Source organism: Diceros bicornis, chromosome 10, assembly GCF_020826845.1.
Source record: "Diceros bicornis minor isolate mBicDic1 chromosome 10, mDicBic1.mat.cur, whole genome shotgun sequence".
NCBI classification, from domain to species: Eukaryota; Metazoa; Chordata; class Mammalia; order Perissodactyla; family Rhinocerotidae; genus Diceros; species Diceros bicornis.
In genome coordinates this window covers 13,177,741-13,201,273 of record NC_080749.1, presented here as the reverse complement: position 1 = coordinate 13,201,273, position 23,533 = coordinate 13,177,741, and the positions used below count along the sequence as shown (strand labels likewise).

General features: G+C 46.3%; 1 protein-coding gene across 1 annotated transcript in view; it reads right to left on the bottom strand.

The window, feature by feature from the left end:
* Positions 1-23,533, bottom strand: part of SCTR (secretin receptor) — a 37,221-nt gene that overhangs the window by 4,509 nt on the left and 9,179 nt on the right. The window contains exons 3-9 of the mRNA XM_058548825.1: positions 20,157-20,254; positions 18,756-18,888; positions 16,458-16,611; positions 7,063-7,123; positions 5,742-5,811; positions 2,728-2,819; positions 1,077-1,203 (exon numbers count right to left, since the gene is read on the bottom strand). Of these exons, the coding sequence (XP_058404808.1) occupies positions 1,077-1,203; positions 2,728-2,819; positions 5,742-5,811; positions 7,063-7,123; positions 16,458-16,611; positions 18,756-18,888; positions 20,157-20,254 (735 nt within the window). The remainder of the gene's footprint in view (positions 1-1,076; positions 1,204-2,727; positions 2,820-5,741; positions 5,812-7,062; positions 7,124-16,457; positions 16,612-18,755; positions 18,889-20,156; positions 20,255-23,533) is intronic.

The following is a 23,533-nucleotide window of genomic DNA, read 5'->3' as shown; positions in this document are numbered from 1 at the left end:
GATCAAGGTTGTTGAGGACAGGCTGGCTTCTTCAGGAAAACCCACTGGGAGAAATTTCTCTCAGGCCCCAAAGCCTATAATCACTAGGCTTTTCCTGGGAACTAGCTTGTTTTCATCAATGGATATTGTAAATCTTGAAACAGATTGCGTTTCTGTCTTTGCTTTGGCTACAGGGAAGCTCCAAAGCAAATTTATGACCCACCTCTCCCTCCTTCATAGGACTTTATTGCATTTGTTTCTGTTTATGAACAACTCAATTTTGGTTTTATTTTCTTTTTTCACTGATTCCTCATCTACTTATTTTCTGTCCTCTGTGTTTTCTTGAAAGCTACATTATATTATTTTTGGAAGGATACAGCCATGAGTAAATAAACAAGTAGTTGGTAGATGATCTCTCCTCTCGCTTTTTTTTCTTTCTTTTTTTTAAGTCGGTTTTTATTTTTAATAAGTTGTCCATGCACACAGTTTCAAAGAGTCAAATGATTCTTGTCACAAAAAACAGCAGCCTCCTGACACCCCCGCCCCCATTTCCTGTTCCTCAGAGGCAACTACTTGGAACTTTCTCAACTGACTCTAAAATATATGCTGATGTTGCTACTTCTGGATTTTTCAGTTTGGGGCATTTTCTATGGACTTCCCAGTATGAAGATGAGGATATTATTCTTTCAAACACCCTCTCACCCCACCCCCAACCCTCCCACAACACTCATCTTCCGGCCTCACTTTTTGATGGCTCAGCCATGGCCCTCAGGCGTCCATGATTTTAATTCTATATGCTGTGGAGAGTTGCACATAGAGACTTTTCCCTTTTGTTTTCCTGAAGTCAGTCCCTCTCTGCTTAGTTTATCCCCCAACCCCATTTGACTGGTGGGGAACGGGTCCCGCACAGCGTCACACGGCACAGCGTGGTCCTGCCCTGCTCCTTTTGGGTCTCGGCCAAAGGAGGCGTCTGCCTTCCCGGATGCACTGCTGGACTCTTCCCGGAAGACCTGGCTTGCTATCTCTATGGGTTCCATTTTTCTCTAAGGGAAGAGAACTCGTCTTTTCACCTTAAAGTCACAGTCCTTGAAGCTTACCTGGAATGAGCCAAGGGCCAATTCAAAGAACAGCTGGATCTCCATGGCGTCCTCTGGAGAGAAGGCGAAGATGATGTAGTGGATTCCGAAGAGGGGGATCAGCAGGAGGGTGGACTTGGCCAGACGCCTGGGGACACAGAGACACTGCAGTCTCCTGCCCTTCCCTCCGTGGGCACAGACTCCACTTACCCCGTCTTGACCCTGACTGCCAGGTTTTGACACAGTGTCTCCAAACTTTTTCGGTTTTACTTGTTATTTTGGAAAATTTCCAACTCCCATGTACCCGTCACTCAGATACAACACTTATCAACCCACTGCCAATCCTAAAACTTTCCGATCATGCGCCCCATCAGCAAAAAATTTTGAACATGGATCCACCCGAATAACCTTATTTATAAATTACGTGCATGTATGACTGCCACTCCGTCTAAAGTATTATTAGCAAAGCCAGCATTCTTATTTATTTGATAATAATTATCTATAAGGAGAAGTTTTTTCATTTCCTTCCCAGATTAGGGCTACAAAATTTAGCAAATAAAAATACAAGATGCCCAGTTACATTTGAATTTCAGATAAACAATGGATAATTTTTTTTTGGTGTAAGTGCTAAAAAAACTCTTCGTTGTTTATCTAAAATTCAAATTACACTGGGCATCCTGTATTTTATCTGGCAACTTTGTCCTGGATCCCCAGCTCCACCCTACCTTGGAGCCCTCTGCTTTAGAGCTGTCCTGGGAAAGCTGTCAGCAACTAATTCAGGCCACTGCCAGATTCTCGAAACTCAAAACATCACAGAGAAAGCCTCTGTCAGACGCTGATTTGTCTTTAACATCTGTTATAGGCTGAATTGTGCCCCACCTCCCAAATCCTTAAATTGAAGCCATATTCCCCAGGACCTCAGCATGTGACTGAATTTACAGAGAGGGCCTTTAAAGAGGTGATTAAGTAAAAATGAGGTTGTTAGGGCAGGGCCTTGGTCCAATCAACTGGTGTCCTCATAAGAAGAGGAGGAGATACCAGGGAGACACCCACACAGAGAAAAGGCCATATGAGGACACAGCAAGAAGGCAGCCCTCTGCAAGCCAAGGAGAGAGGCCTCAGGAGAAAGCAAACCTGCCGACACCTTGATCTTGGACTTCCAGCTTCCAGAATGTGAGAAATGAATTTCTGTTAAGCCCCTCAGTCTGTGGTATTTTGTTATGGCAGCTCTCATAAACTAATTCAGCATCTTTCTTTCAGACCTTAAAGGTTTTAAAGTATTTTTGATCATACATCTCCTTGAAAATCTGATGAAAGCTATGGTCCTTTTCCCCTGAAAAATACACATACCTATACAAATTTGTCTGAATTTGGGTCCCTGAAGCCCATGTGCAGACTCCCTAGCCTTGCCCCAAGGGTAAGATCTCTGCTTCCTGGGAGCCTCCTGGAGATTCCTTCTGTCTCCTCCCCACTGCAGTGTCTAAGGCTTCACAATCAGACCCACTCACCCCGCCCCCCTAATTTGCATTATAAACTCCTTGGGACTAGGTCACAGTTTGTCTGCTTCCTCCATCTCCAATAAAACTTAGCACCAGTTGGGTAACAGTAGGTGCTCAGTAAATGCTTGCTGTCTGACTGACTGAGTGTGCCTAGGTCTTTGCCCTCCACTTACTTATATTGGTTCATTTCGTTTCCTCTTGTTTCTTGGGTTCTAAGTTTTCTCATCAGGATTCTTAGGATGTTAATAAAAAGGATGAAATTAATCTGTAAAACACAAGGCAGAGGTGGGCTGAAGGTGATTTGCTCTCCTGGCCACCTCTCCTGGCCTTAGCCCTGGCCCTGAGGGCAGAGAAGGCATTGCAGACCACACCCAGGATGGCACATCACTGCTCCCCTCTCCCCACGAGCCCCCCAAAAGTCCTGGTAAGACAAGCTGTCTGGGGGCAATGGCCGACACAGCACTGCCCCCAGCCCTGGGTTGCAGGAGCTCTAAGGTCTGCTCCGTTGCAGCAGATTACCGACACATGGGATGCACTGGAAACCCCTGGGGGTCTTGTCAAAATGCAAGGCTGTGGTGGGCCTAAGATTCTGCATTTCTAACGAGCTCCAGAATGCCAAAGCTGGTCCTTGGACTACATTTTGAGTAGCAAGACCTTACAGCAGAGGTTCTCAAAGTTTAGGGTGCAGATTGCCTTTCCCCCCAACCCCCAGACATTACAGGTCAGTAAATCTGGGGTGGGGCCTGAGAATTTGCATTTTTAACAAGCTCCCAGGTGATGCTGAAGCTGCTGGTCTGGGGACCACACTTTGAGAACCACCGCTTCAGACTCTTATAGAGTCACTTTGCAGCCCAATCACCAGCTCCAGGAAGCCATCCTTGATTACCTCCCTTTCCTGATTCATTGTAGTTAGGGATGATGTTACTGTGTAAGAGCACTTGAAATATTTGAAAGAGGCCAAATGTATACATCTGTCAAACTTGTGTGTGTGTCCACTTAGCTGCCAATTCAATCATAACTTCCTAAAGGACAGAAACGGAGTCTCTAGTCCTCCAATCCCAGTGCCCAGTGCTGGGATGTTATGAAGTCGCCCACATGGTGGTATCTCCCCTCCCCTCTCACCCACCGGCTCCAGCACCATTAACAGAAGCAGGGATCACTGGAATTGTCAGCTGGGCACCTCATTGTTCATACGAGTAGCTTGGGGCCTGGGGACACTTGCCAAAAGACAGGATTAGTGGCCTGTCTAGGACTCCTAACCCAGCGCTGCTTCTTTGGGACACTCCTTCTCAGCTCATTGTTTATGCATCTTGCTCTGAGCTGGTTGTGCATGGTGTAAACTAATAAAGGTCATTTTATTTTATTTTATTTTTTGTCTTAAGAGTTGTATTTAATTTAACAGGGAGCACTTGAAAGCAAAAGAAAAAAATCTTTAAGATCCCAAGAATGAGTCTTGAATAGGGGAATTGTAGGCCCCGGGACAGGCTGGTTGGGAGAGATTTTGCATGAGAGGTGCCCACCCAACATCCCTCAATCCCTGGATGGACCACAGCCCCGGGAAACCAGCCTGGACACTGGGGCTGGTTGTCCCTCAGCCGGTGCTCTCCGGGGCTGGGCGGTCAGAGTCCCAGAATAACAGCAAGAAAGCCGGTCTAACGAAACGAGGAGCTGTCCTCCTGTGGGAATATTATGCAGCCATAGCAAATCGGTCAGTCAAATAATTTCAAATTACATGGGAAAGCTCACATCTACTGCTAAGCAAAAAAACCAAACTAGGATACAAAACTATACTAAGCATTTTGGAAAAGAAAAGTATGCATGCTCAAAAAAAAGAAAGTTTTTCATGTTCACATGTTCACAATGCGTGTCTAGATGTGAAAACTATGGGTGATTTTATTCCTTTTTAAAAAATTCATTTTGTATTTTCACGTATTCTTTACATGAATTCTAATATTTTTGGGAAAAAAAAGAAAAAGGTCATGCGATGGCCCCCTCCTCCCAACTGGCCCCAAGAAGTCACCCAGTCAGCCAGTGAAGAGGAGGGCTGCTGCCCTGTCCTGCGCCCTCTCCCTGCTCCAGCGAGCCCTGGAAGGGTGCTTTCAACTGGCCCTGCACCCTTGGCGTCCCTCTGAGCTCTGCGCACTGCTGAGGGGCTGATTCCCCCCACAAGACGAACCCAGTGTGTCCCCGTGTGTCTTCCTCTTCTGTCCCCCTTATTCTTATCCACACCTACAGGCTCAGCCACAGGGCTCCCAGGCCTGACCACAGAGCAGAAGCACCTGGAACTTACATCTTAGAGGCAGCCCAGGCCCCTCCCCAGAACAGTGAGAGCCCAAATCACTGGCTATCAGTATTTTCAAAAAGCCCCCATGGGCCGGCCCCGTGGCTTAGAGGTTAAGTGCGCGCACTCCGCTGCTGGCGGCCCGGGTTTGGATCCCGGGCGCGCACCAAGGCACCGCTTGTCCGGCCACGCTGAGGCCGTGTCCCACATACAGCAACTAGAAGGATGTGCAGCTATGACATACAACTATCTACTGGGACTTTGGGGGGACAAAAATAAATAAATAAAATTATAAAAAAAAAATCCCCCAGGTGATTCCAAAGGGTAGCCAGGGCTGAGATCCTCCGAGCAGCCTGTCCATGAGAGTCACTCCCGCCTCTCTTCCCTGGGGTCTGGGGGCCACCCTTCCAGGCCTGCCCCCACTTGCAGCACCACAAAGGCCCAAGACCACAGCCCCTCACTCAGCTTTCCCCAGCTACACCCCCACCCCCACCACCCACGGCCTCCTCCTGTGATCCCAGGTCAGTGATTCTTCCCAGTTTAACAAGAGGATACCTAGAAAAATGATCAAGACCTGAAGATCTGAACCAGTGAAGGTGGAATTGGAGGCCAGCACAGAACCAGGCAGCTTAGGGCAAGGAGCTCTGCTCAACACATTTCAGATGCTACTCACGGGCAAGAGCAAGTTGTGTAAGCTCTTGCCTCCTGCCAGTTCCTCGGCCCACTCCCATCCACCATTCTTCAGTGGGTGGAGCTTCCGGACCCTCATGCTGCTGGCCAACCTCCAGAAGCTCTGTGGTTTATCCCTCCATGCACCTGGAGGGAGGAACACTAGCCCTGTCTCCTGGCCCTCTGTCCCTAGAGGCCAGTCACTGTTTCCCTCTCTCCCACTGGAGCCCAGCTCACCAGGATGGAGAGGATCACAGGCCCTCGGATAACCCACCAGATGGACGCATTGGCGTTGATGTCCCAGCACCTACGGAAGGACAGCCAGACATCGTTATGAGCAGGCAGCTGGGCTGACCAGAAAACGCTAGTTCCCCGAGGTGCCCTTCGTATGAAGGACCCACTCTTGTGGCCCTGAACCCTGTGGCTGTATGGTCAGCACCATTAGAACCGACCCACTCCTGCTGCCCAGGGGCACTGCTGGGGCTGAGGGAGTGGCCCCTGCCTCCATGCGTGCCCAGTGAGGGTCTGGGGAGCAGATGTGTGTGGAACCTCAGAGCCAGAAGATCCCAGATCCCAAAGCTAACACAGTAGCAAACTCGACTGTCAACAGTGGCCAGGCAGGTGACATCAGTGAGTGATGTGGCTGGGTGACTGACATGTGACCTCAGGACCCTGGGGACACCAGGCGTGGGGGGGACTTGGCAAACCAGAGAGCCAGTGCCAGGTCTAAGGCAGCCACAACTCTGCTCCAGCTGATTTTTGCCAAAAGAGAAAATGGGAAATATTGGTAGAACTATCCGTTTTTTCTGAAGAAGCTGAAAATCTAGATTTTAAGAAAAAAAGTGAATTCACCCAATTAAGAAAATTATTTTGAAACAATTATTTTGGGTTGAATTTGGACTAAAGATACTTGTAAGCCTTATCCGACCTAGTCCACTTCTCAGCCTGGTTGTGTCATCACGCCAAGGAGAAGCTGCCTCCCACTCTGCCGTGCTGCCTCGCTTCCTCCCTGGCTTCTCGCAGCCTTTCTTTCCCCGTGCCTACTCCCAGGAGGCCCCCCGGGCTCACCTCCATCCTCAGCGCCTCGCATCTTTCGAGGACAAGACTAGACCTCTTTGTCCCCATCAGGACTTGTTGAGAATGCTGCCGCTGCTCTCCTGCGCCTGGCTCTGCAGGACTCTCTAACACCCGGGGGTGGGGGGCGGTGGCGGAGGAGATCTCAGGAGGAAGGAAAAGCTGGTTTGGCCCTTAGAGCTTCCTCCCTGAGCAGCACCTGCCTGGAGTTTGGCAGCTTTGTCTGGCACCTGACCTAACCACAGAGCTGATAGGGCAGGAAGGGAGGCAGGAAGGGAGGCAGGGAGGGTGCAGGCCTCAGCGCATCTGCAAACTCACGCCCCGGGGAGCTGCGCACTCAGCAGCCTGGCACTCCAGAGAACTCGCCTGTGGCCCCCAGTCTGAGAAACAGCCCTCTCATAGAGAGCTCCAAAGAAGTGTCCATCCCATTTGAAGAACTGGACAATATAAAATATACTTGTTACCTCTCCTTCAAACAGCTTACCCAACATCTTCCAGAAAGTGCCTGGCGACAGCCCACGAAGCAACAAAAATGGCTGGGGAACCTGAGGAGTAAAAATAAAGGGAGGGGCGGAGGAGAGAGGACTCAGCTGTCCATACCCGTATGAGGAACGGCACGGTCAGTTATCCCAGTCCAGGGAGGGAGCAGGTACCACGGAAACCCCCTTGTAAATCCTGTGTAAATGTGCGGCCTTGTGTTTCACTGGTAACGGGGATGCTCTGGGAACTGAGACAGGATCAGACGGATCCTGAAGGCTCCTAGGGGTTACGGGTTTCCCGGGAGCCTGGGCCAGACTCCAGAGGACCTCTGCAGAGAGGAGAGGGGATGGAGTGACGGTCTACACCTGTGCCATCCCGTACAGTGGCCACTCGCCACATGTGGCTATGGAGTACTTGGTATGTGGCTGGTCCCAATGGAGATGTGCTATAAGTGCAAGACAGATACCAGATTTTGAAGATTTATTTAGTACAAATAAAAGAAGGTAAAACATGTTATTAACAATTTTTATATTAATTATATGTTGAAACAATAATATTTTGATTATATTGGGCTAAATAAAATATATTATTGAAATTAATCTCACCTGTTTCTTTTTACTGTGATTGCTGTGGCTACTAGAAAATTTTAAGGTATATACGTGGCTCAGATTCTATTTCTAATGGACATGCTCGTCTATAGGCTGAATTGTAGGAGCCCCGCGCCCAGGCCTCTCAGTTTTCAGACCTCTGGCAGCCAGGTCTCTCACCGTGCTCCAGCCTTCCACCCCCAACCCCGGGCAGTCGATAAAAGAATTCTTCTCTGGAGGAACCAAACAGCCCCAGACAACGGGCCTATAGAGAGCGATGCTGGGGGGGACTCCCCAATGCAGAGGCCACTTCCAGCCCAGTCTCGCTTGAGAGGCACGCCCCGCCCCCCGACACAGGGCCTTCATTCGACTCTGAAATGACTCATTCTTAAATATGAGCAGACAGTCAAGGTCCGACATCTGAGGAAAGCTGATTACATAAAAGACAAAGACCAAAACAACCCGAGAAAAGGAACTCAGAGGAAACAGACCATACAGGCTGCCGGCGGAACTTGAACCAAACAATTCCAAGGAATATCATCAGAGAGATAAAAGAAGAGATTACATCTGCCAGACACAAACAGGATGCTGGAAATAGGAGCACTCAGACAACAAGGAAGAGGGCTGAGAAATTGAATATATGATAATCAGATGAAAACATTCCATAGATGGGCTGGAAGATAAAGACCAGGAAAAGAGAAAGGCCAGAAAGCAGAACACCAAGAGTGGAATGAAAAGTAGGAGGAAAATAATGAGAAAATTAGAGGTCGATTCCAGGACATGCACCATCTGATTAAAAGTTTCAGAAAGAGAAGATAAAAACCAGAGGGAAAGAAATGAACAAATAGATACCGTAAGAACATGTCCAAGAAATGGAGGTGGGTTTCCAGATGAAAGGGCCACCAGATGCCAGCAAAAAGGATGAAAACAGACTTCCAGGGGGTGCATCCCTAAGACGTTCCAAACCGTAGGGCACAGAGAGAAGATCCTGCAGCTTATATACAGAGAGAGGAATAAAAAGATTCAGGAAACAGAATGACATGGCACGTCCCATAACCAGATGCCAAAACAGAAGGCCTTCAAAAGGCTGGGGGAAAATGATTTTTCAACCTAATTTCTATGCCCAGCAAAACTATAAATTAGGTGTGAAAGCTGAACAAAGATATTTTCAGATATGCAATGCAAAAAAATGTACCTTCCATGCACTCTTTGTTAGACAGATACTGGAGGATGTGCTCCAACACAGCTAGAGAGTAAACCAAAGAGAGAGACAAGAAATAAAGGAATAGGGTTTGTGGAGGGAAATGAAGGAAATTCTCAGCATGAAGGTTAAGAGAGTTGAGCAAGTCTAGAGAACAACTAGCCCAAATAGAGCAGGAGAGCAGAAGGTTCTAGAAAGAACATTAGTGGATATATTCAGGTGAATAGTATCCCCCCCAAATTCATATCTACTCAGAATCTAAGAATGTGACCTTATTTGGAAATAGGGTCTTTGCAGGTGTAATTAGTTAAGATGAGGTCATATTTATGAGGACGCCAATCATACTGGGACCCTAATCCAATATGACTGGCATGCTTATAAGAAGGCCATGAAAGGGGGGGGGGGGAGAGAGGAGACACAGAGGGAAGAAGGTCACGCAAAGAGGGAGGCAGAAATTGGAGTGATGCAGCTACGAGCCCAAGAACACCAAGGATCGCCGGGGACCGCCAGAAGCCGAGAGACAGGCATGGGACAGATTATCCCTCAGAGCCCTCAGAAGGAATCGATGCTGCCAAAACCTTGATTTTGAACTTCTGGCCTCCAGGACTGTGAGAGAGTAAATTTCTGTTGTGTTGAGCCACCAAATTTGTGGCGATTTGTTACGGCAGCCCTAGGAAACTAATACAGCAGGAAAACACCAAACACAGGAACTAACAGATTTCCTGTTGCATTTGATGATTTGGAAAATAGCACTGGAGGATTTTCCAGTTCTGTTGGAGAATTTGGGAGAATTAATGACAGCAATACAAAACAAATAAGTGAATTAAAAATGACTCCATGGAAAACAAAAAGTAAAATATTGAAAGTATAATCATTGTACACCCCTTGGCTCAGTAGTAAACAATATTTACATAGACATGATGATGTATACATTGAATATGATTTAACCAAAAACTGTGAAAAACTCTAATGGGAGGATGGAGGTGGTGGAGGAAAAATTTTACATCCTTACCTTCCATCATAGTCAACAAAGAATGCCTAAAATGGACAAATCAAGAAATAGTACAATATTGTTTAGAAACATGAGAGTAAATGTTAGGAGGAACAGCTAAAGAGTCGAAGGGTGTTACCTCTGGTGAGCAGAAGTGGGGGCAGGAGACTGTTTTTCTTTTCATTATAAGCCTTGTAGTCCTATTTAATTCTTTAAACAAAGTATATGCATGACTTTAATAAAAATAACAAATTTTTAAAAAATTCCCTGCCTTAATTTTGGGTGCTTTGGGCAAAGAACAAGGATTTTCAGAGCCACCCGTTCATTGTCTTCTGTCTTTAACAGAGAGTTGGTGGGAAAGTGTGAAAAACTAATAGCAGCTTTAGTCAGAGTTGTGTATTGGTTTGGTATGATTTCAAACCCACTTGTTCACGACAAGAGTGAAGTTGTTTGGATGCAAGCAGGATGTTGTCAAGGACACCTGCTATTGTCCATGAGCACTCAGTGGCTCGGCCGTTGCGGGGACCCGCTGGGGGCTGATCAGTAAGAACACCCGGAGGAGCAGCTATGGCTAGTGGACAAATGGAGTGGCTAAATGGCTAGGGACATTTAGACTTTAAATATCAAGAGTTTGTGAGGACTCACCACGAGTGTTCAGTCCGGGCAAGACTAACCTTTGCTGATCTAAATAGTTTCCCGAAGACCTTGGGGCATTAGCTCCTGCCTGGGCAAGGCGACTCTTTGCCACAGTCGTGCAATCCATGCAGCGGCCCGTGAAGGAGACTATCTTGCCCACCAACACCAGCGCCTTCGTTCCCTGGCAACGTGCTGTAGCAAAAGGGACTTTCACTTCCCGTTGGCAGTAGACTTCAGCTCTTGGTTGGCTAAGCCAACTCTTCCGAGAACCACCTCAAAGAAAGGCACACTTAACTAAATTTGGACTTTATTTCTGTCATCTCCCCTTTGCCTGGAACAATAGTGTCATTAATCTATCATTGGTTTGCAGTATGTTATTTCTTTATATTAAGAGATATCATCCTGTATACTATTGGCTTGTGGAATACATGCATACCTCAGAGATGTTACAGGTTAGGTTCTAGACCACAGCAATAAAGTGAATATCACAATAAAATGAATCACACAAGTTTTTTGGTTTCCCAGTGTATATAAAAGTTATGTTTACACTATACTGTAGTCTATTAGTTGTGCAATAGCACTATGTCCAAAAAACAATGTACATACCATAATTTAAAAATACTTTATTTATAACCATCATCTGAGCCTTCAGTGAGCTGTAATCTTTTTGCTGGTGGAAGGTCTTGCCTCGATGTTGACGGCTGCTCACTGATCAAGGTGGTGGTTGCTGAAGGTTGGGGTGGCTGTGGAAATTTCTTCCTTTTTTTTTTAAGCAATGTTTCTTTTTTTTTTTTTGAGGAAGATTGGCCCTGAGCTAACATCTATTGCCAATCTTCCTCCTTTTTTTCCTTTTTTTCCCCCAAAGCCCCCAGTAGATAGTTGTATGTCCTAGTTGTACATCCTTCCAGTTGCTCTATGGAGGACGCCGCCTCAGCGTGGCTTGATGAGCGGTGAGCTGGTCTGACCCCAGGATCTGAACCAGTGAACCCTGGGCTGCTGAAGCAGAGCACACAAATTTAACCACTGTGCCACCGGGCTGGCCTCCTGTGGCAATTTCTTAAAACAAGACAACGATGAAGTTGGTCACATCAGTTGACTCTTCCTTCATGAACGATTTCTCTGCAGCACGTGATGCTGTTCAGTAGCATTGTACCCACAGTAGAACTTCTTTCAAAATTGGAGTCAATCCTCTCAAACCCTGCGGCTGCTTTATCAACTAAGTTTAGGTAATTTCCTAAGTCCTTTGTTGTCATTTCAACGATCTTCACAGCATCTTCACCAGGAGTAGAATCCGTCTCAAGGAACTACTTTCTTTGCTCATCCATTAGAAGCAACACCTGATCTGTTCAAGTTTTATCACGAGATTGCAGCAATTCAGTCACACCTTCAGGATCTCCTTCTAATTCTAGTTCTTTCGCTATTTCCACCACATTTGCAGTTACTTCCTCCACTGAAGTCTTGAACCCTTCAAAGGCATCCATGAGGGTTGGAATCATCTTCCAAACTCCTGTTAATGTTGATATTTTAACCTCTTCCCATGAATCAAGAATGTTCTTAATGGCATCTACAATGGTAAATCCAGAGGTTTTCAACTTTGCCCAAATCCATCAGAGGAATCGCTATCTATGAGAGCTATAGCCTTATGAAATGGATTTCTAAAATAATAAGACTTAAAAGTTGAAATTACTCCTTGATCCACGGGCTGCAGAATGGATGTTGTTTTAGCAGATATGAAAACAACATTAATCTCATTGTACATCTCCATCAGAGCTCTTGGGTGGTCAGGTGCATTGTCAAGGAGCAGTAATAGTTTGAATCCTTTTTTCTGAGCAGTAGGTCTCAACACTGGGCTTAAACCATGTTGTAAACAGATGTGCTGTCATCCAGGATTTGTTGTTCCATTTATAGAACATAGGCAGAGTAGATTTGGCATAATTCTTAAGAGCCCTAGGATTTGCAGAAGATTAACTGAGCATTGGCTTCAACGTAAAGTCACCAGCAGCATTAGCCCCTAACAAGAGAGTCAGCCTGTCCTTTGAAGCCAGGCATTGACTTCTCCTCTCTAGCTATGAAAGTCCTAGATGGCATCTTCTTCCAGTATAAGGCTGTTTCATCTACATTGAAAATCCATTGTTTAGTGTAGCCGCCTTCATGAAGTATCTTAGCTAGATCTTCTGGATAACTTGCTGCAGCTTCTACATCAGCACTTGCTGCTTCACCTTGCACTTTTATGTTATGGAGACGGCTTCTTTCCTTAAACCTTATGAACCACCCTCTGCTAGCTTCAAATGTTTCCTCTGCAGCTTCCTCACCTCTCTCAGCCTTCACAGAACTGAAGAGAGATTAGGCTGTGGCTTAAGGCAGTGTTGTGGCTGGTTTGATCTTCTATCCAGACCACTAAAACTTTCTCCATATCAGCAATGAGGCTGTTTGGCTTTTTTATCACTCATGTGTTCACGGGAGTAGCACTTTTAATTTCCTTCAAGAACTTTTCCTTTGCGTTCACAATTTAGCTAACTGTTTGGCACAAGAGGCCTAGCTTTCAGCCTGTCTCAGCTTTCGACATGCCTTCCTTACTAAGCTTAATTATTTTCAGCTTTTGATTTAAAGTGAGAGACCTGCAACTCTTCCTTTCACACGGACACTTAGAGGCCACTGAAGGGTTATTAACTGGCCTAATTTCAATATTGTGGTGTCTCAGGGAATAGGGTGGCCCGAGGAGAGGAAGAGAGACGAGGGAAGGGCAGGTCAGTGGAGCAGTCAGAACACACACATTTATCGATTAAGTTAGCCGTCTTATATGGGTGCAGTTGATGGCGCCCCAAAACAATGACAATAGTAACATCAAAGATCACTGATCACAGATCACTATAACAAATATAATAATAATGCAGAAGTTTGAAACATTGCAAGAATCATCAAAATGTGACACAGAGACACGAAGTGAGCAAATGGAAAAATGGCACCGATAGACTTGTTCGATGAAGGGTTACCAGAGGCCTTCAATTTGTGAAAAACAGTGTCTGCAGAGCACAATAAAATGAAGCACAATAAAACGAGGTATGCCTGTATTACTATTATAAATTATAATTCCCACAGCAAAGCTGTGTGAAATAAATTATTGGCAAAGACAATCTCAGTCTCTGAGGATAATTTGCCACGGACAAAACAAGGGTTCCCAGTGTGGCCCCTGGACCAGTATGTCCAGGTCCCTTGGAGCCTTGTTAGAAGGCAGTCTCTGGCTCCACCCCTGGCCCACTGGCTCAGAGATTCGGGGTGCGGCTCAGCCAGCTGGGGTTGACACGCCCTCCATGTGACCCCAAAGCCGGCACCAATTGGAGAATCACCAGTTTAAGTTCCCTCAGTGAGTGAAGCTGGGTTCATCCCCATAAAAGCCAGAGGTGTCACTCTTTTCTGGGCATAGACTAACACCCCAGTCAGCTTGAAAAATTAAAAGCTTGTATAAGTATTAAAAACCTTAAAGATATTCACTCCGTCTAACTCAGTGATCTCAATTCTAGGATTCTACATTACATGGAATAAGCTTTGCTCATAAAATATTCATCATTGTGTTATTCATAATAGTGAAAAATTAGAAACAATCTAAACGTCCAAATAATAAGTATTTGATTAAATACATCCACAGAGTAGTTAAAAATGTTTATGGAAGAGTTTAAAGAATACAAAGCATGGTTATGTGTTAATGGAAAGAAGCAAGATTCAAAATTCTGCATACCAAATGACCACAACTATGTGGGGAAAACCATGAGTAGGAAAAAAGTCTGGAAGGAAACCCCAGAAAATGTTCAACAGATGGGACTAGGGTAATTTTCTTCTATTTAAAAAAAAATTTTTTTTTGCAAAGTTTTACAGGGGGCGTGTACTCATTTAAGCAACCTGTCTCTGGGGAAAGGAGCTGAGTACAAATTGAGGAGGGGCCCCGCTTTTGCAACAGAAGGGCCTCTCACAGCTGGAGAGCTGCTGACTTTCTGAGCCGACCTTCATTTAAACCTCCTGAACACCTGTGACAGAGACTTAGCGCAATTTTGTCTCCCCGCCAGACTACAAACCCTTTGAGTGATGGAACTGTTTCTGTTTTGTTTTGTTTTTTTGTAATCTCTATAAGCCCCTCTGAGCACACAGAAGTGCTCAAAGAATGTTGAATTAATTATGATCCTGATACTAGAGATGATGAAACGGTCCATGTTCACACGGTGAAATCCTGGCAGATCTGGGATTCAAGGCTCAGTGAGTTGGGCTCCAAACGGGGCTTTTTTGCAGAGTCGGCTGCATAAGGCAAGTCCCTGGTCCCCAAACACTCTGGGACTACTGGCCTGTGCAGATATCCAGAGATCAGCAGAGCCCTACAGCTCCCGCTGGCCAAGGGTCATGTGCTAATCAGGCTGCCAAAGTCCAGAAGCGGGAGGGCACAGCCAGCTCTGCCAGCTCAGGTGACTTCCACGATGGACTTCTCCGATGAGGAGATAGGGCCCTTGCACACACGGATTTAGACAAGCAGAAAAGACAGTGGAGGGCATTCCTGGCAGGGGCTCTTCTTAATTAAAGGCACCAAGAAGAAACCAAATGAAGCAAATGGCTGATACACGTGACCATCCCTGTACACCTGTGAGTCACTCACAGGAACCTGGCTTTCTGTCTAGAACCCAGTGGGTAATTTACATATGTTTATCAAATGAGCAATGGATGAATGGATGGATGGATGGATGGATGGATGGATGGATGGATGGATGGATGGATGGACGGGTGGATGGATGGATGGATGGGTGGGTGGACAGGTGGACGAATGGATGGATGGGTGGGTGGACACGTGGACGGATGGATGGATAGGTGGGTAGATGGGTGGATGGATGGATGGATGGGTGGGTGGATGGATGGGTGGGTGGATAGATGAATGGATGGATAGATGGATGTTTGTTAATAGCAGAATAAGAGTTAAGGGGTTTTGGAAATAGACAGACCTTGGTTTGAGTCCTGGGTCTGCCCTTGTCTACAGTGTGACCTGAGCAAGTTACGTCACGTATCTGAGCAGAGGTTTCTCTGAGAGGCCTCTGGGGGTTGTTTTGATGATTAATAATAATCCACGGAAAGCGCTGAGCTCATGCCTGGCACATAGTTAGTGCCCAAGAAATGAGAATTGTTATCATCTTCATTGACCAGAAAGGAAAGGGGGAAGAAATGTAATGGGGCCTGCAGTTGGCTGTCTTGCTACCATTTCCCTCCTTCCTAGAAACTGAATCCTGATTTCCTTTGGGAAGTCATGTGGTTTAAGTAGCTTAAGTCCATCAGTGTAGTCCATCCCCTCAGGCCTCTGTGATTGGTTCAAGGATGTGTATGAGACTTAAGCTGGTCCAATCAGAGTGAACCTCAGAATATTTGCTGAGAATGCTGGGACACAGCCTCCTTCTTTCTCTCATTAGATGTAACGAGGAAGCCAGTAGCTCAGCAGCTGCTGGCAGTTACATTGGAAGCACTAGCCTAACAAGAAAGCTAATATTACAGAAGCAAAGTAGAAAGACAGAAAGAAACATTGTTGAGCTGCTAGACTCAGATGCATCTGAAGTTGGTGATCTCTGGACTCTTCAGTTATATGAGCCAATTAATTTCTTTTATGTTTAAAACCTATCTAGGGCAGATTTTCTGACACCTACAGTCAAAAGCACCCTACAGAAAAGACACGAGAATAAGGACATATGAATAGAATGTCACAAAGATGAGGCAACAAGTGTTGGGTGGTATCCAACAGTAAAAGGCTTTGGATGACAGAAGTTGGGGCTAAATTTTAGCTAGTATTTCCCATTTGACAGATTAATAAACTGAGGCCAGAGAGTTAAACATCAAGCAACTTGTCTAAGATTACACAAGTTAGCATTAACTAAATGTGGAGCTGGAACTGGAAACCAAATCCTTCTGGCTCAGTGCCCTTTCCCAAACCACACAGCCACTCTACCCATGGAGAAACATACCCCAGCCGAGGGCAACAAATCCCTGGAGGCACTTCCTCTCTGAGAAGAAGGAGATGATGAGGAGTGTGTGAAGGTAGAGGCCTTCCACCAGCAGCCAGGCGTAGTTGGCCATGATGCAGTACTGGAAGAAGACCATGACCAGCTTACAGCCCACCTGGACAGAGAGAGGCAGGTGAGTCGCAGGCTGGGTGACCTGCAGGTTTCCCTTTGGTGCCCAGCCCCAAAAGAAGTGACAGGGTGTGGGAGGGATCAGGGGCCAGGCTACAGAGCAAGCCTCTGAGGCTCATGGCCATCCCCTGTGGCCTTCCACTATCAGAAGACCAGGCCCACAGAACCTCTAGAGAGTGGAAGTCCACAGGCCAACAGCCTTGGTCAAGATGGTCAATGGGCCATCACAGAAGCAGGAAGTGCAAAAAATTCTGGAACTGGCTGCCACTTGTAAAATTGTGTCAGATACTGCCCAACTCCCAACTCCACCATTTTTCAGATGAGGAAACTGAGGCCTAGAGAAGAAAAAGGATTTCTGAGCAAAGAGTTAACAAATTCTTTCCAAGCTCAGTTTCCCTGGAAACAGATGAAGAAGGGACATGCCAGCGACGTTAGAAGGCAACATTGATTCTAGTAAAAATGGCCCCTGGCTGGTACACTGGAGACCTCTAAATACCTGATGGGGATGCCACGGTGTTGGCCTTCCCTCACGCAGTGACTCTTATAACAGGCATGTCCCTCGCAGGGATCCCTGGAAACTCTGCCTATGGATTTGTGGGGCATTAGGCTTGTATGCCAGCACAGCTCCAAATCCATCCTGTGAGGTCTCCTTTCCCTTCACTGAGCTGTCCCCTGGGGAGAGGACCTCCTGGGATGGCTCGAGGGCTGCTGCATGGATTGCTACAAGAACATGTCCGTCATTGGCCTGGTGCCGCCCTGCTGGCCAGCTGTGTGCCTGCCCTGTGGCCTCCTATGGACTCTGATTCCAGGCGTGGCCCAGAGTTGGCTTGTGAGTCTGATGTTTAGTGGAAGCTGAGAAGGTTCCCTGCTGGACGTTGCTGGACTTTTCCACTGCTGGTCGGTGACGGGGCGGGGCCTGAATTTAATCTCCTGACTCCCGGTCACCTGCTCTTATTTCATCCTGGAAATCTCCCTGAGACACGTGGGCCCTTCTTGAGGGGCCACTCAGTTTTCGTCAGAGAATACACACACACACACACACACACACACACACACACGTTAAAAACTATAAACAATGCAAAGTTAACAGATCTGTAAGGAATCACAGATGTGAGTGGCGAGAAGTCACAGGCAGGTTGACTGAAGCAATCTCAATTTCTGGTCCCTTTCTCCCTGCTTGCCTCTGCTATGGAGACTACCATAGCGAAAAACAATCTCCCAGCTTCCTTCGCAGTTAGGTGTGGTCACATGACACAGTTCTAGCCAATGAGACATAGATAGGAGTCTCAGAGAAGGCATTCTTTCCCAAATGAAAAGGCAAAGCCTCCCAAAGAGAAAAAATGTTTAACCTTGACTTTACTCCTTCTTGTCTGGAACATGGACATGAGGCCTGGGGTTGCAGCAGCCATATTGCAAACATGCAGTGTAAAGCATGGAATCACGGATGGCAGAGCAGAAAGAGGGAAAATGACTGTGTCCATCATGGCATCATGGAGCCACTGTGCCACCTCTGGATTGCCCATCTGTGGACTGCTTACGTGTGAAAAAAAACCCATGTGTTCAAGCCACTGATGTGCAGTTTTCTGGTATGTCCAGCAAAAGGGATTTCCAACTGACACATGGGTGATATTGCAATGAACTAAGACTCATCTCAGCATTCAGAAGGAGGAAGAGGTTTAGATTTAACAAAACATGATTGTTTTACTGAAGACCTGTGTATGCAGACACACGGGCATATGCTCACCCTTTTCTTCCTACAACCAACCCCAACCCTCCCTAGACTTGGTCATCTATCTACAGCTGGGACCTGGCAGGATTAGGGAAAAGAGGAGTCTCTCTGTGCTTCTAATTCCCAGAGTGGTGAATCCACTCCCGGACACTGGGAGTTGAACAGCAGCCCCCATGGGCTTCCCAACACACTGCTCTCATATGCGACCTAAATTGTGCCTGTGGGGACACGGGATTCTCCCGAACGTCCTGCCAGCCCCAGTGCTGGCCCCTTTACCCTAGGCATTAAGTGCCGCCTCAGTATGGACTCAGGGGAAGGACAACTGGGCTGCCACCTTTCCACAGTTAGGCTGGGGGAGGCAGGCAGGCCTGGCCACATCCTGGGGCATGTGGGCCTGTTACCCTGTGGGCATCGCAGTGGGTGACATCGTCCGAGGAGAAGAGCACGGCATCCTTGATGAAGTTGGAGAGGGCGCGCAGGATGAACGACACAAACAGGTGCATGTGGATGTAGTTGCGCGTGCAGTGGAGCCTCCTGGAGGGAAAGAACGTGGGGCCGTGGGCACCAGAGTCAGGAGAGGCTGGGGCTCAGCCAGGCCCGCTCCTGCCCCAGTGCGCTTTCCAGGTCACACAGCTCTCTGTATCTCTGTTGGCAGAGCCTGAATGAGAACCCGGGCCCCCAGACGCCGAGTCTACCCTATCTCATTTTGCAATTAAAAAAAAAGCTGGGGGTATAGGAGCAATGCTGTATTCTGCTCTGACCTACCACCATCTCAGCTCCCAGAATCGTTAAGAAGAGTGAGTGGTGTGGGAGGCACGCAACCATTTGGGAGAGGGAGAGCGGCAGAGAAAGAACACAGGCTGTGGGGAGAAATCAGACCCAGGCTCTGCCACTTAGGAGCTACACGACCTTGAGCAACCCTCTTCCCCTCCCAGAGCCTGGGTTTCCTCCTCTGCTGCAGGGGTCAGAAGTCTGTAACTTGTTCCCTGTCTTCTGGGACCAGAACCAGGCTTTCTTATGGGGAACCATTCCAGCTCTGGGGAAGGGGTGACTCCACCCTCCCATCCTCAGACCGGACCAATCAGACCTCCCCATCCCTGGCTGCATGATTGGCTCAGGGTCGGGCATGCGACCCAAGCCAGCCCTATAAGAAGTCCCCCAGGACTTTCATTGCAACTAATGGGGAAGAGGCCCTCTTTGCCCTGGCGTTGCTGAGCTGGTAGAATGTACCCCTGCAGCTGCTGGTGGTTGTCTCTGCCACCCCTGAAGAAAGCCTGCCTGAGGATGAGGCCAACGCAGAGTGGAGAAATGGAGGGAGACAGACTTAGTTCTGCTGATAGCTTTGAACATCTAGATCCAGCCATGCCTGAAGCCAGATGTCCCTGAACTTGTCAATTATGTGGTTCAGGTCATTTTTATTTTTCTTAAGCTGTTTTAAGGTGGATTTCTGTTTCTTGAAACCAAGAGTCTGGCTAATACACTTGTAATATGGAGGGTAATGATACCTATCTCATAGCATTGTGTGAAAATTAGAAATAATACATGTTAAAGCAATTGGTGCAGTAAGTTCTTAGTAATGCTCAGTAAACGTTGAATGAATGAAAGAATGAATACGGTCATGGGAACTTCGATGTTTTGCCACAGGTAAGCTTTAGATCAAGAAGTGATAAAGTTGCCCAGATCAAGAAGTGATAAAGTTGCCCACGCAGACCTTCCTCTCTCTGGCCTCAGCAATGAAAAGAGACCCAAAGTCTGCGCCCGGGGAAGGCTGGGGAGGCGGAGAGCTGGCAGCGTGTTCTCACCGGAAAGCACAGAGGATGCTGAGGGCGACCAGGAGCATCACCAGGGAGGAGCTATAGCCCACGGTGTACATGACCTTCAGCTTCAGCAGGTACTCGTGCTGCAGAGAGAGACAGGTGTGTGTCAGCCCCACTCGCCCACCTGGCTGGCTCTGCCCTTTTCTGCCCCAGAGTGGACCTGCTTCAGGCTTCAGGGGTTGAAGGGGTTCAACTCTGACTGCTATTCTGTTCATACCCCAAGGACACCAATTCATAGACTCCTAACATCTTAACTTTGGAAAAGATCTTGGGGATCATCTGATGCCAATTCAAACTTCTATCCCATGTAGAAGGCCCCTTACCATCACTCTGAATTCAAGCCTTTGCTTGAATACCTCCAGGGACAAGGTGCTCACTGCCTTTCAAGGAAGTTAATTGGTATACAACAGTATAAAATATTAGATAATTTTTTCTCATGTGAAGTTAAAATCTATTACTTTTAAATTGTACCTGTTGGTTCTTTTTCTGCTTCTGGAGCCACTTAAACTGAATTTGTCTTGTACTGAAGGTTCATCATTATTTTAAAAATAAACTTTTCATTTTAGAATAGTTTTTTAGACTTAGAGAAAAGTTATGAAGATCATCCAGAGAGGCCTGTCATTTCTTAATACAGCTATTCTGCCTATTCGTCCCTCGTGTATTTTCTCAGCATTAAATATTCCCTGTATCTTTAGTCTCTTTTCCACAACCCTTCACCATTTTGCTCAAGTAATATACTCCAGTTTGTCAATGTCCTTAAATAAGATACCCAGAATCAGATAGCTGAGAAGCTCCAATGTGTTCTCTGACCAGGAAGAAGTAGGATGGGATCATCACCTCCCCCGATCTGTACACTGCACTCTTATTAATGCAAGCAGGCGTTTACCTAAGCAGCCACGCCACACTACCGGCTCCTCTTTCATTCACAAAGATCTCAAGGGACTGGAATAATGGGCAAAATATTAAATTGTGACATGTTGTGATAAATGTAAAAGCCTGCAATTTTTAGGTTCAAAAAAATAAATTGTACAACAGTCTTAAGAAGAATCAAGGAAATGAAAATTAAAACAATAATGCTATACCATTTTTTACCAACAAAATTAACAAATATTTCAAAGTAATAATATTCCATGAGGGTATAGTGAGGGTATTGTGGGAGTGAAGATGCGTTCACTCTCTCTGGAAAGTAGCACGTATCAAGAATCTTTGAAATATGCATTCCTTTTGACCCCCCGCCTACCTCTAGAGATTAATTCTAAGAAATAATCAGAGACATAAAAACATATTTCAATATAAAGATGTTTATCACAGAACTATTTGTGAAAAACACTCAAATGTCCAACAATAAAAGAATCGTTAACAAAATTATTTTAAACCAAAATTATTTTAATGTTATGCCACTGTTAAAATGCTGCTTACCAGGAGTTTTAAAAGACATCATGACATGCTAAGAACATAATGTTAAGTGAAAAGGCAGAATACAAATTTTACCTGTACAGTATGATTCCCGTTATATGCAAAAAAAAAAGTGTTAGCTTGGGGCTGGCCCCCGGGCCTAGTGGTTAAGTTTGACGTACTCCACCTTGGGGGCCAGGGTTTGGTTCCTGGGCTCGGACCTACACCACTGGTCAACAGCCATGCTGTGGTGGCAGCTCACATACAAAAAAAAAAAATAGAGGAAGATTGGTACAGATGTTGGCTCAGGGCGAATCTTCCTCAAGCGAAAAAAAGGATTAGGTTGAATTATACGAAATTGCCCTTTTTTGTAGATCAAAAATGATTGACCGTAAGGAGATGTGTCAGATGTTCATAGCGGTAAGCTTTGGGTGATAATTTTGCAGATAGAGTCGTTACTTTCATTTGTATTTTTTCTATGCTTTTCATTTTTCTACTGTTGGTAAGTACGATTTTATAACCAGAAGAACAGGGTAATTAATTAAAAAAAAAAAATAGGCACAAGAATAGTGTTAGGGAAACCTAGTGTTAGGGAAACAGCTGTTCATATGAAAATGACCTTGAGGAGAGAATGGCCCCTGCTCCACGGTGGTAGAGGAGTGGATTGCCAAGAAAGAACACAGGCTCGGAGCCAAGAGACAAGGGTTCCAGACCCAGGACTGGTACTCACCAGCTGTGTGACCTTGGGCAAATTACTTAACTTCTCTGAGCCTTAGATTCCTCATCTGCAAAATGGGGATAATATCTACCTTGCAGGCTGGTTGGAAAAACAAACAAGGCATCAGGTAGAGTATCTAGAAAATGCGTGGCACTTAGAAGACACTCAGTGCATGTTCATTTTCCCCCGCTCCGTGTGTCAACCTACAATCTTGCCGTGTGCAGGCCCAGAGCTGAGGGCCTCAGCCTCACTCCCAGGGATGCCTGGTTTTGCAGCCCTCAGTTCGGGAGCAGTTTGGGCCAGCCTGTGGCAGCATGAGGAGGCACGGTGACAAGGGTTCAGGCTGAATATTCTGTACCATCTTGTGGCTGGGGTCATTGTCTGCCAGGTGATCCTCAGGACACCTGGGCCAGCTCTCATGCAGACCCGTTCCTGCCTGTGTCTTTAAAGTCTGACCCAGAAAGAGCCCTGTCCCAGGAGGCCTGACATGACCTCGCTGCCCCCGCCCCTGACATCTGCAACTGTGCACCACCCCCAGATGATTTGGGGTCCAGACACCTCACTGCCATCTGTCCTGGATCAAGTTGCCTATCTCCCTGCTGTGTATCCCCCTTCTTCCTGTATCCTCTAGATCAAGGCTCAGCAGGCTTTTTCCATAAAAGGACAGATGGTAAATATTTTAGGCTTTGGGTGCCATTCAGTCTCTTTTGCAACTACTCAACTCTGCCATCGTAGTGCAAATGGCTGTGGCTGTGTTTCAATAAAACTTTATTTGCAAAAGCAAGTGGTGGGCCAGATTTGGCCCAAGGGCTGTAGTTTGCCAACCTCTACTCTAGGTAAGCAAACCGCATTTTATTTACCCAAGTGGCAGGTGTGCCTGGTCTTTCTGCTAAACTGAGTCCACTATTGCATTTGTCAAAAATAGAGTGGTGTGTGCCAAGTAAAAAGTTGAAAAAAGACAACCAAAAATGCATATTTTCACTATCACTTGATTAAAAGAAAAAAAGACATTTCAACAATAAGAAATCAGGATGATTCAAATCTTAGAATAAATGACAAAGTTTGTGCCAGTTTACAGACCAGCATTCAGGGACCAGTGAATCATGTCTGGAAACCCTTCTAATCTTAGTGATTTTTATTTATTTTATTTTTTTATGTGAGCTGAAGCTAAGGTAAGTTTCCTTTCCACTATTTTTGGAAAATTAATTTTCTGAGTTAAGTCCAGAACTTTGCATTTATCTTTGTTAAA